This window comes from Hemicordylus capensis, chromosome 7 (assembly GCF_027244095.1).
Source record: "Hemicordylus capensis ecotype Gifberg chromosome 7, rHemCap1.1.pri, whole genome shotgun sequence".
NCBI lineage: Eukaryota > Metazoa > Chordata > Lepidosauria > Squamata > Cordylidae > Hemicordylus > Hemicordylus capensis.
Window position 1 is genome coordinate 18,842,444 of NC_069663.1, and position 13,182 is coordinate 18,855,625.

The 13,182-nt window shown below is 46.7% G+C and overlaps 1 protein-coding gene across 3 annotated transcripts in view; it reads left to right on the forward strand.

The window, feature by feature from the left end:
* Window positions 1–13,182, forward strand: part of KMT2B (lysine methyltransferase 2B) — a 72,676-nt gene that overhangs the window by 13,637 nt on the left and 45,857 nt on the right. For all 3 annotated transcript variants that reach the window (XM_053266990.1, XM_053266991.1, XM_053266992.1), the window contains 2 exons: window positions 2,562–2,637; window positions 4,590–6,787. In XM_053266990.1, the coding sequence (XP_053122965.1) occupies window positions 2,562–2,637; window positions 4,590–6,787 (2,274 nt within the window). The remainder of the gene's footprint in view (window positions 1–2,561; window positions 2,638–4,589; window positions 6,788–13,182) is intronic.

The following is a 13,182-nucleotide window of genomic DNA, read 5'->3' on the forward strand; positions in this document are numbered from 1 at the left end:
TATTTATTTGAACACACATGCCATAGTGCTGTGGTTCTGATCAACACCCTCCCCTTCTCAGGTGCTTTCAAGTAAAAATGAAAATGTTGCGAGATCTGATTACAGATCCTGCATCTTTTTTTGCTCTTATATCCTTGCTTACCTTGCTGCAGTAGATGCAGCTTCCTTACAGCTCCTCCTTTTGAGATGTATGTTCTTTCTAGGATGGCCAAGAGGCACCATGGAAACAGGCCGAGAAGCCGCACTTGAGTAATGTTGTCATACACCGTTCAGGAGTGACGAGTGTTTTCTTGCTCACTTGGTACATCCTCGCTGCTCCTGCCAGAAAAAGAGTTGGAGCATGTTTAAATCAATATAGGTGTTCATGAGCATTTGGTGAAGGGAAAAGACTTGTGACTTAAGGTTCCAGTCACAGGTGCATCAACAAGGTGACGGCTTCATCCTTCTGCTCTAGGTCAAAGCGAGAAGGGGAAATAAAAAGGCCTCCTGGGAGAGAATTCCTTGCATGCTTCTGTCTGCTTCTTCCTCCCTTGTTGGGTCGAAGACTAGCCTGGGGGCCACCATTTGAGACCCCATTCAGATCTAATACTATACATAGGCTGTGGCTGGGGGGGGGGATTCTCAACCACTTTCTGGTGCTTGAATACAAGCTCTATCTTCATTTTGTGCTTTGAGACTCCCAGAACAGCGTTATGTTGTGTCCAGGGCCCCCCCGAGTGGTTTCCCACTATTTTATTTATGTTGTATGAGAGAAACCACAGGGTCAGGTGTGGCTTCCAAATGGAAATGGGTTCTGTGGTTCATGCCAGACCAAGCGCTTGAAGGGCCCTGTGAGGCACTGTTAGCCTGACACCTGGGAATGCCTTTTGGAGCCCGAGCAGCTGATAACAAAGTTGATTTTAGATGGGACCTTCCGGTGATAAACTCCAGTGCACAGCCATAAAGTGCTTGAAGTTGCTGTGGAAGGTCATCGGCGAAGGGCCCGAGAAGGTCACGGGCAGAAGTTCTGCAGGCAGCAACAGGGGAAGAGTGTCCAAGATGTTGGTTGAGCAGCACATCTCAGCAGGTGTCCTGTGGCCCACTAGTGTGCCATGGGACCCTGGCCAGTGGGCCGATTTGCTCTGAGTCAGCTGCAGAAGCAGGGAGTTCTGCCCCATAATGCACTGGTAAGGATGCATCCCTCTTGGTCAGACCTGCTCAACTTAGAAACCCCCAGCTGGTTTTAGACTACAGCTCCCATAAGCCCCAGCCACCGTGGCCTATAGCCAGGGATTATGGGAATTGTTGGCCAACATCTGCAGGAGGGACAAAGTTGAGCAGCCCTGCTTTTGGTGCATAAGGGAGTGAGTCAGCTCCCAAAGTAGGGGGTTTAAACTTCCTGCTTTTGGAGCTGATACACTTCCTTACACACCAGGAGGGATGCAAGGGAGGACCACAAACAAACAATAAATAGATGATGATGATGATGATGATGATGATGATGATGATGAATATTTATATACCGCTTTTTGACAAAAGTTCCCAAAGGGGTTTCCATAGAGAAAACAATAATAAATTAATAAGATGGATGCAAGCCTCAGTATATGATGGAGGGGGAAAGTGAAAATAAATAAATAGAAATTGCATGGTGACTTTGCTGTCACAATAAAAAAAAGTTTGTCTGTCTTGTAGGGCAGCGCCCCCTTCCCCCCCTTCTTTAAAATTAAGGTGTGCCTCAGGATAAAAAAGGTTGGGAATCATTATACTGGAAGAAGTGTTTGGAGGCTGTCTGGTCTTTGTGGAATCCTCCCAACAGCAGTGCACCCACTTGCGAGGGGCTGGGCTTAGAGATGGCGAGGTTATGTGCTGTTGTTGTGGAGTCTGCAGGAGAAAGACAAGCAGCTTCTGTGATATTCACCCCTCTTGCATTTTGTTACCCCAGAGCATGGAGCTCCAGCTTCCGCCCCCCCAGCCACACCTGACCAATGGTGTCTCCCTTAAGCACATACTATAACTGTCTGTGTCTGTGTCTGTGTCTGTGTGCAGTCTTGCTACTCTGTGACTATCGTCACATCACGTCTCCCACTCTGCCACATGGGCTGTGATGACCCAGGGCCTGTCTAGATAATGCTGGCTAAATCATTCTTGTGTCCCGTAATTTCTGCAGATTCCTCCATGGCCTGCAACTTTCCTCCCTGCAATGATAACATAAGAGCAGCCCTGCTGGATCAGCCCAGGACCCATCTGTTCCAGTATCCCATTTCTACCAGTTTGCTAGCCAGGGGGTCTCTGGGAAGCAGACCAGGAAGGTGATAGCCCCATCCCGCTGTTGTGCCCCAAGAGCTGGTATTCAGAGGCCCACTGCCTCTGAACTGGGAGGTTGTGTTTGTCTTTTGTGGCCAGTAGCTGCTTAAGAGTATTGTCCTCATCCACAAAAATGTATAACCCCCCTTTGAAGCCATCCAAGCCAGTGGCCATCACCACCTCTGGAGGCTGTGATCCACTCTGGGTTCAGGGTGCTGTCTGAGAGATCAGTGCCTTCCCTTGGTGACCCTGATTTCCTCTTATCTCTTACCTGGCAGGAAGAGTTCCTGGGCTTCCGTTCAGAAGATGACGCCTCTCAGAGCTCTCTGCGTGCTGCCCTACGGTCTAAAAGAGGTAAGTGTCTCATCCCCGGCGCTGCTTCATTGTCTCTTGAATCCTGTCCAACAGATCTGGTAGTGGCCTGAATCATCCATGAGCTCCTTCCATTCATTGCAGTATTGGCAACACTGAAAAACTGTGTGTAAGAATCCCATTAAGCAATTCTGCTGGTACAAGACGTGGGGGGAGTCAGTTGCATTAAAATTAGAAAATCTCTCTGCTGCTGCTGCTGCTTTCGACTGGCCTTCAGAAGGTGGCCCAAATAGCATTTCTGAAAGGTGCTGAGCTCTGTGTTTGAGTCTCCAAGGCATTTATAATCCAAGGCATTTATAATGTATTTTAGGTTGGTTTTTAAAAACAACAACACAGCACTGTGTAATCCTGAGCTGTGCAACTTTGACCCTCCAGCGGTTTGTTGGACTATAACTCCCATCATCCCTGACTATTGGCCGTTGTGGCTGGGGATGATGGGAGATGTAGTCCAATAACAGTTGGAGGGCCGAAGCTGTGTCTCCCGGGTGTAGTCACTTTAAAGGGCAAGAGTGAAAGGGATTGTTGTATACTGAATCCAGTTATTGTTTAAAGCAGTTGTTTTATAACAGGAGGGAGCTCAAGGCAACAGCCGCACCCTGGATGGTACTTAATAATTACTTGTCACAGAGTCACCCACAAATAAGTAGCAATTGGGCTGTGCTGGTGTTTTTCTTTTTGAATCTAAGAGTTTTGCATTCAGTAGGACTCCCAGCTTTTAAAAATCCCTTTTGCCACGTCATTTGGCTTAGCTCACTTGGTAGAGATTACATGGCATTTTACCAGATAGTTGAGTTTCACTTTTGCCTCTGTTCCCGGCTCATTCTGCTTTCTCACCCATTGGTTGTCATAAGGACTGTCCAAATTGTCCAAGAACTTTGAATGGATTAAACTTGGAATGCCTGCTAACTAGCTAATTAAATGGTAAATAATTTGCATATTCCAGCCTCAACATAGGTGCCTTTTGGGATACTGAAGGTAATGCAAGAGTTCAGTAAACAAAGGTTGCCAATTATGGTTAGGCTGTCTCGAATATGCCACCATGCTTTTCTGCCTAGCAGGACACTGTAGGCCAGTGAAATTCACTATTTTTCAAGCAGGGGCCACTTTGGCAAAAATCTTCCAGTGCAAGAGCTATTTCCCACTGGGCTGACCTCTGCAAGTGCTGTGTTTTCCCCAGCGCTGGGCAAGTGGGGGACAGGAGTTTAAGAGAAATGGAGCCTTGTCAAGCTCCAAAAGGCATGCATGGACTGCTGGGGAGTGTAGTTCTTCCCAGCACTTTCCCTGTAGAGTTCTATGGGGAAAGCCCGGGGGAAGACTACACTTCCCAGTGCTCCATGCACACCCTCCAAGATGGGGCTTGAGAGGGCTCTGTTCCCGTAAAGGAGCCCCACGAGTGCTGGGAAAAGTGCCGCACTGCATGGTGGGTATTGTTGCATCTGGACGGTGCTAGGGAAGCTGTGCAGAGTATTTCACTTCAGCCGAAGCTTTGCGCAGGCCTAATATGCAATTAGTCAGGGATTTATGCACTTAGGGTTGATGGGAGTTGATTCTGGCTCCCGGGCCTTGCATGAAAAACACTTCTGTAGGGACAGAAGTGAAAAACACTTCTGTCATGCGTTCTGCTCTGGTATTAAGAGTTTGCATGTGACAGCACATGGTCATCTAGAGGCATTTGCTGCTCATCATAGGTGAGCTGCTCAAGTGCCTGACTTCAAGGCTTCACTGACAAAGCTCTCTGCAAGCGAATGTGTGCTGTGCAGTCTTCACTTGCATAGAGGGACATTTTTCAATCGTGTTGCAAGCATGCTGGTGCCTTAAGCGGCCCTTGTAGCTTAACACGGGCTTAGTTTGGGAGCTCTTGCAGTTGGCTAGCCAATCTTCCTGGCCCTGTGGTGGAGACACTTCCATTGTTAACGGTTTCCATCTTTCTCCAGGAGTGGCGGTACCAGCACGTGGCAGGAGGAAGAGGACCCTTGCTGAAGATGCCCATTCCAAGAGGCTGGCCAAGCAGAAGGCTGCGGAGTCCCAGCGGGAACGGATGGTGAAGGCCTTGGCAGAGCTGCTTCAGAGTGCCAAGGGCTCTCCAGCAAGGGTGAGGAGGCTGCCGGCTTCTGGCCCCAAAGCGGGCAGGATGCTTCCCGAGCAGACTAAACCAGCCGCAGAAGCTGATGACGCCACACTCTCTCCTGCCCTTCCTTCACAAAGGAAGAAGAACCTCAACTCGGTTGTGATACGCAGGCCCCGAGGTCGGCCACGGGGCTCCTTCAAAAACAAACGCACAGCAACTCCTGGGCCTTCTCATGAAAGCATCCAGGTTCCGTGTCCCAACCCAGAACCCGAGAGCAGCACTCAGTTGCCCTCACCATGCCCAGTTGTCAGTCCATCCCCGCCACCTCCAGAGCCTCCAAAGAAACCCTCACTCATCCTGAAGTTCTTTTCCAAGGCCAAGCGGCACAAGTCCGGCCAGTTGGTGGTGACCCATGTCCGGCTAAAGGGCCCTGGCAACAGGAGGGGCCGCAAGAGGAAATGGAGCGTTGTGCCGAGGAAGAAAGGCTCCCCGCTTCCCTCCCGATCTGTCTCTGAATCGGACACCCCTTTAGTGGAATCGGATACGTCGCCTCTGGATCCAGAACAGAAAGAAGAGGCTTCTGCTCTGGAGTCGGAGCCAGAGGTTCTTGCCCCAGGCCCAGAACCACAACCAGAACTTTTTGTCCCAAAGGCAGAGCTGCAACCAGAGATGGTTGCTCAGGAAGCTGAGCAACAGCCAGAGACTCTTTCCTTGAAACTGGAGGCATCTGAGCCCGAACCGGCGGTTCCAGCCTCGGCAGGGAGTATCTCTGCTTCACCCAACAGGATGTCCTGGAAACAGGAGCAGCCGCAGGTGTGCCCCCAGAGTGATGAGACATCGGTTCTTTCAGAGGGAAGGCCGCCTAGCCGGACCCATTCCACACGGGCACGATGTTCGAGGCGGGGGCGTCGGCGACTACCCCTCGGCTCTACCCGGCGGGTGGCCACTCGACAGTTACCAGCCAAAGGCAGGGAGGAGGTGGGGGCAGCTGCGCCGCATCCTGGTGGCCTCGGCTCCGAGGAGACTCCAGCTCACAAGGCCACCTTCCTGAAGAACATCCGTCAGTTTATCATGCCAGTGGTGAGCGCCCGTTCGTCGCGCCTCATTCGGACCCCCCGCCGCTTTATGGACGAGATTCCACAGAAGACGCCCAAGTCTGCTGAAAGTCCTGCCTCCGAAGGGCCTTGCCCGGACAAGCAAGAGACGCCCCTGTCACTGCAGGCAACCTACCTGCAGCAGACCCTCCCAACCCCTGCCTCTCCTGATAAAGGTACCTCTAGAGCCCCATCGCCCCCACCTTCCCCTAGTGTGCCCCACACAAGTTCCTCTGCTCCTGCCCTGCCTGAAAAGCGCCGCTCTATCCTCCGAGAGCCTACCTTCCGCTGGACCTCACTGAGCCCCACTTCAACCCCCAAGGATATGGGCAAGGCCCTCTTCCATCTTCCTTGCGAAGAGCCACCTTCTTTGCCCAGTAGTCCAGCTCCGACCTCTCTGCTCCCAACCAAGCGAACCCCGCTGTTGCGGGCCCCGCAGTTCACACCCAGCGAGGCACACCTTAAGATCTACGAATCGCTGACTGTGTCCCCGGAGGAGTCTGAGCCGGCCTCTGCTTGCCCTGAGGTCAGGAGGGACCCCCCAACACCACAGCAGGAGGCGTCCGCCCTCCCTTATGAGCCAGTGGTGACCCGCAGTGGCAAGAGGCTTTTGGGGAGGACAAATCACCTTGCCCTGCCTCTCTTTACAGAGGCGCCTCGACCACCCGGGGCCCAGGGCAAAGAGCTGATCACCATGGAGGATGTCAACTCTCCTGGTGTGGTACACAAGGTGGCCATCCGAAGGGTTCTGCCCCCAGCAGTCTGCATGGAGGAGGAGGCGGCAGCTGACAGCTCGGTCAGCGAGGCGGAGCCAGCTAGCCCCTGCTCGGAAGAGCTGAAACCCCCTCCAGAGATTCTGAAGCCCACCCTGACCCAGTTATCAAGCATGGATAAAGTCTACAGCCTACTTACTCGTGCCAAGGTCCAGCTCATCAAGATTGACCAGCAAAAGCAGTTCAAATTTATTCCGGTAAGAGGAGCCCTGCGGGGTGGGTAGGGTAGCAGCCTTGGGTGTCGTAAGACGTTGGAAAGCAACAGAATGCAGAAGAAAACACGGGCGGCCTTTGATGAGCTTGCTGCATCCATTGTTTGCACCAAATGGCCCACGGTGGGACTGTCTTATGCTGTCTATTAGGAGATCAGTGGCAGAGTGTTGTGTGCCAAAGGTCCTGGGTTCTATCCCTAGCAGCTCCAGATAGGGCTGGGAGGGTCGCTGCCAGTCAGTGTAGACAATACTGATCTATATGGACCAAAGGTCTGACTAAGTATAAGGCAGCTTCCTATGTTCTTGTCAGAAAGAGCTGTGGTAAACAAAAGCTGACCCATTGTAAGAGTCCACACAGGTCATCCATTCTATTAAAATAGGTCAGCATAGGCAGTGAAGCTGAGGTACTTGAGGGGCATCTGAATAACCATGCAGTCACTTTCATGGCAGATCACCATATTGCATACAGCAGCATTTGGGTAGAACCATAACCCAGTGGAAGAGCATGTGCTTTGCATGCAGAAAGTCTCAAGTAGGGGTGTGCACGGACTGCGTGTGGTCTGAATTCGGACCAAATGCTGCTCCATGAGCTGGTTCGGTCTGTGATCTGGTACAGACCATCTCCGGTTCGGAGCGGTTCATGGTCGAACCACCTGGTTCGCCATGGACTGGTTCTACTGCAGACGGGTCCATGCACACCCCAGTCTCAAATTCAGTTCCTAGCATCTACTGGTACAGATATGAAATGCCCATCTAAAATCCTGAAGAGACTGCACTGAACAAGATGGACCAATGGTCTGACTTGGTGTAAAGCAGCTTCCTATGTAACCTGTGGTACTCAAAATGCTACCCAGTCCCTAATCCAAAGATCAGGTGGTCGGCATGCTTGTCTGAATATGACTGATATTTGTTGATCCAGATCATGTACATCTTCTGGAGATGCTTTAACTGAGGCCTAATTCTCACTTAGGCAGTAAATCCCTGCCTCAGTTGGACTACTTCAGATCACAAGTGGGTCCTTGTATGATTGAAGACTTCTCTTATGCAGGAAACCTTCTGTAAATTCAGTGATGTGAGCCCCCACCTGCAGTTGGGGTACATCCCAGACACAGATTTACCACTTCATATAGGTCTAGGTTAGATACAGTGTAGCCCACACTGAAGTGTGGAAACGAGGTAGGAAAGACCTCTGTAAATAAAATGCAGAAACACATGCACAGCATTTCAAAAGCTGTATTTTATGTTTGCATGTTTGAGTTACATTTTTACCCTGCTCTTCCTTTGAAGAGCTCAGGGTAACAATCATGCTCCCTGCGACCTTTATATTTACAACAAACCTGTGAAGTAGGCTAGGAAGAGATGGGAATTTGGACCCAGATCTCCCCAGTTACTGTCCAGCACTCTAGCTGCTCTGCCATGCTGACTCATGGTCATGTCCAGAGCTGTGTGCACTTTGCACTAAAATCAAGTTTCGTCCCCGGAGAAGATCGGTGACCTGTCTAGATCATGCAGCTTAAGCACATTTGACTGGTGTCTGCTTGCTTTGCATAACTTCACTTCTGTTTGGTAAGGAGACGGGCTGCAAGCTACACAGGGCACTGAAGCTCAGTTCCTTGACTGCTGCAAAATCCACTCCCCCACCCACACCCAACAACCACGTGTCCACACCTAATATGTAGCCTCAGTTCTGAGATCTCGCCAGATATCATCTACACACCTTCAAATGCAGTCTTTGCAATCCTGAGATCTAGAAATTTTAATGTGACTCCCGATTGTTTTGGGGTGCAGTATTCTGCATTGCAGTATACTTTGGACACCTTTGTTCACATAAAGCCGATTCTAGAGGGACTGGAAAACCCAGTCCTGAATCCAGTTAACAGGTGGGAAGAGAATTCACAGGTAAGCCAGATTCTCCATTCTGCAACCTGAGAGCACTTCAGGATTGCAGAAAAGGCAAAATACCATTGGTTTATGCTTGCTTTGTAGACTTCTGGTTTACATGAGTTCCACCCCCCCACCCCCCCTTGGACTTTGAATGTTGATGTAAACTGGAGAAGGAAAGCTGAGATTCCTGAAACACTTGGAGCTATAAATGCGTTGAGAGGAACAGGAGAGAGAGGCTGGAGGCCCTGGTGAGGGATTAAATGGTACGCTTGAGAGTAAATGTAACATTCCCTGACTGCTGAAAGAAACGGCCAGCTCACCTCTTGTCTTCAAGAGTTCAGTGCAAGCTGCCCACACTTTGGCTCCTCCCTTCTGAGATCTGTTTCCTTCAGTGACCATGAATTTGCAGCCATATTGGGAAGATAAAGAGGTCACAGAAATCCAAACAATAAACCTGCTAAAATGTTCCCGGTGCTCCTTCAGCAGCAAGTATTTATAGACTTGGTGTTTCAGATATAGCCACCTAATGGTGCAGTGGGGAAATGACTTGACTAGCAAGCAAGAGGTTGCCAGTTCAAATCCCCACTAGTATGTTTCCCAGACTATGGGAAACACCTATATCGGGCAGCAGTGATATAGGAAGATGCTGAAAAGTATCATCTCACACTGCATGGGAGGAGGCAATGGTAAGCCCCTCCTCTATTCTGTCGCCAGGAGTCGACACCGACTCGACGGCACACTTTAACTTTATTTCAAATATATATACCTATGTGTAAAGTAATTCACATGTATTTCCCTAGGCATATAGGTGTGCCTAAATATCCACATAGGGGAAAGCTTATAGTCAAGGTATCTGGATCTTACTATACTGTGTTAGCCAAACTTAAATTCATCATACTCTGTTGTAACGCTGTTACTATTCCCAATAACTCAAATTGGGATTGAATGTATTCCTTATGGTGTTAATCATTCCAGTTTTTAACCCTTATCCATATATCCTTGTAGGAATTTTATTTTATTTTATTTTATTTTTTGCTATTGCCTATTATATTAAGGTTTCCCATTGCATTTCAATAATTATCTTGGTTCTGACTTTCTCTGTTTGGATGTGATTTTCCATGTCACATATTTAGCCCTTCATATTCTATATCCACTTTCCAAAAAATGTTGAACTACCTATCACTATGTGTAGTTTTTAAAAAGATGTTACCTGTTTAGTAGTAGTGGAAAACTATATTCAAGCACTTTTCTTTATTCTGGCTTTATCTATAGCTGGAAATGTCCTACCCAGCATATGATACAATTACATCATATGTTGTTAATTAACTAAATGAGATCTCAGTGAAACAAATCCTTAAAGTGCCACATACACTAATCCTGGAAAAAAAAATTAGTATTGTTCTTTTAAAGATCATCCTTAAATACAATTGAAAAGATCTTACAGTGGCCAGAAGTCAGATGCTCTGGCTAAAGAGGTGTCCATGTTCTAAGAGTATAGATCCAGAATAATTCTCTCTGCAATAGATCTATATTCTGGGTCTTATTATGAACCTTAATTTTTTCAGTGCACTAGAATCTTAAATCTTCTGCCATATGGTTATCTTAAAAATGTCTTACTAAAGGTGCCTATAGTTTTGTTTTTTTAAACAAATGCAACTCTTGTGTTCTGTAATTCTGATTTTGACTGGTCTAGTCATACCCACATACAACAAAGAGCATGGGCGTTGATGACAGATTACTCCTTTGGTGTTGCACGCAAATACGTTTATAAGCTGATACTCCCTAGAGTCTGAAGGGTTCACAGATACTTTGAGTTTGCCACAAGGTACTTGACCCACAGGTGTCTGTCCATCCAAGATACTAGTCATTATCTCCTCAGTGTTCTTCATACCACTGGGTACCAAAACCACCAATATCCAATCCATCTTGGATATTTGGACTCAACCTGTGTACGAACATGGGTCACTTATCATACTTGGGTACATTGTGTAGTAGGTGCCAATATTTTTTGTGAATAATTTGTGCAATCCTCTGAGAGTATGTGTCATAAGTGATGGGAATAATCATTCTTTCTGGAATATTCCTTGGTATCTTAGGGGTTAACAGGGTAGCCCTTTCCATGTGTTTTGCCTTGCCTTGCTTGATCACCCAATTTGGTTATCCCTTTGTTGGAGTTGGAGTTGTAATATTTTAGCCTGCTTATGAAAGGTTGACAGTGTACTACAATTTCTACATAACCTTAATATTTGCAAATATGGAAGATTTTCCTTCAAAGACACGGGATGATAGCTCTCATATTTCAATAAAGAATTAGCTTCTGAGTATTTCCTATGAACATCCGTGAATAAGGTTCCTTTCATGTATTTTATTTCAACATCTAGAAAATGATTTTATTCTCCGTGACATTTGAAATTTTATGGTCCTATGAATTGTATTGAAAAACCATTGGAAGCTCATTAGTTCTATCATTGAACCTGACCATATATTTTTTTTAAATAATCTAGATAACACTTATAGACTGTAATATACTTCACAAACATATTGTTATTAAGAATACATGGTTGTTCAAAGTTATCCATGAAAAGATTTGCCAATTCTGGGGCAAATCTACATCCCATGGTTACCCCAGATATCTGCCAATAGTATCTGCATATGCATAAATCGAATTACCCCCTCCCCCGCAAGAGCCAGGTCGGCTAATGTTCCAAGAAAGGAAGTTGGTTCTTGTGGTGGTCTTTTAAGGTTTTCTTTATATTTAACAATGCTTTCTCTGGAGGAATGTTTGTGTATAATGAAACTGCGTCAATGGTCACTAGCAAAAAATGGGCCGAAAGGGCCTGAAATTCTGAATATGATTCAGGAAGTCCATGTTGTCTTTCAAGTAGGTTGGAACCTTACATACAAATGGTCTTAAAAATGATTCTAAAAATATAGAAATGAGTTCCAGAATGGAGCCACATTCAGAGATGTGTATAGGTCTACCCAGGATTGGAAATACATTTTTGTGTATTTTGGGTAAAGGTAAAGTGTGCAGTCAGGTTGGTGTCAACTCCTGGTGACCATAGAGCCCTGTAGCTTTCTTTGGTAGAATACAGGAGGAGTTGACCATTGCCTCCTCCCGTGCAGTCTGAGATGATACCTTTCAGCATCTTCCTATATCGTTGCTGCCCTATATAGGTGTTTCCCATAGTCTGGGAATCCCCAGCAAGGATTCAAACCGGCAACCTCTGGCTTGCTAATCAAGTAGGCTATAAAATAAGGGCATCCTTTGTTGTGATTCAACAAAAAATCAGATGTTGATTTAGAAATCCATCCTTCACCGGATCCTTCCCTGAACAAATCTAATTTCTTCACAGTACTTCATTTGTAGCATCTGTAGGGCCGACATTGTAATGGAAAGAGTTATCATCTAATTGTCAACTTTGAAAATCACCCACCACCACTCTTTATCTACCTTTTTTAAAAAAATGTGTTTTCACGTTATCTAATGCTTGGCGTTCTGTTTTTGTTAAATTGTGCCAGGCATTCATATTGTGCTGCTCTAAATTAAGAATTTCCTTTTTGACCATCTCTTGAAAAACCTTCTTTGCATAAGGATTGTTAGTCAGAGGGTGAAAAGCTGATTTGGGTTTAAACATTGTTTTGTCCAAAGTGTTACTGTCAACATTTCCCTTAAAAATGACTTTTTTTTTTTTTAAAGTAGCCAAGGTGATTTTTGAAACATCTGTTGCAATTCTATCATTGTTTTAAAAGCATCCTGACTAGGGATAGGGACAAAGGAAGTCCCTTTTCAAGAACCTTAGTGTCTGTCCTTGGTAATGAATAGCTTGATAAATTAATTATCATACTGCCCTTGGAATTTGCTGCACCTAATGGCACAGTGGAGAAATTACTTGACTAGCAAGCCAGAAGTTGCCAGTTCGAATCCCTACCGAAATTGCTGGTATGTTTCCCAGACTATGGGAAACACCTATATTGGGCAGCAGCAATATAGGAAGATGTTGAAGGCATCATCTCATACTGCATGGGAGATGGCAATGGTAAACCCCTCCTGTATTCTACCAAAGACAATCACAGGGCTCTGTGGACACCAGGAGTCGACACTAACTTGACCGCACAACTTTACCTTTAAGACGTTCTGTATTCTGTCAACCTGCTTTGATTGTTTTCCTTTTTCCTGGGTTGCCTTTAAAAAGGTCCATCTTCGTAGAAGAAGCTATCTTGGTTCCAGATAATGATGGAGACTGGGATGTTTTGTATTTTCAAATATGCAAAGTAAATGTTTTCTTTCCCATACATGGGAGTTGAGATTGTGATGTTCTTTTTGTCGGGCGGGAAAGAGAGTTTGGATTCTCTGGATTCCTCGCAGCAGCAAGTGAATTGTTTGGAGGTTGCATTCTCAACCTTGCAAGACAGGTGTGGCTCCGTCCGTGTATGGGCCCCTGCGTGTCCCCATATGTTAGCACCCCGTCTTTGGAAATGGGCCTGTTGTATTG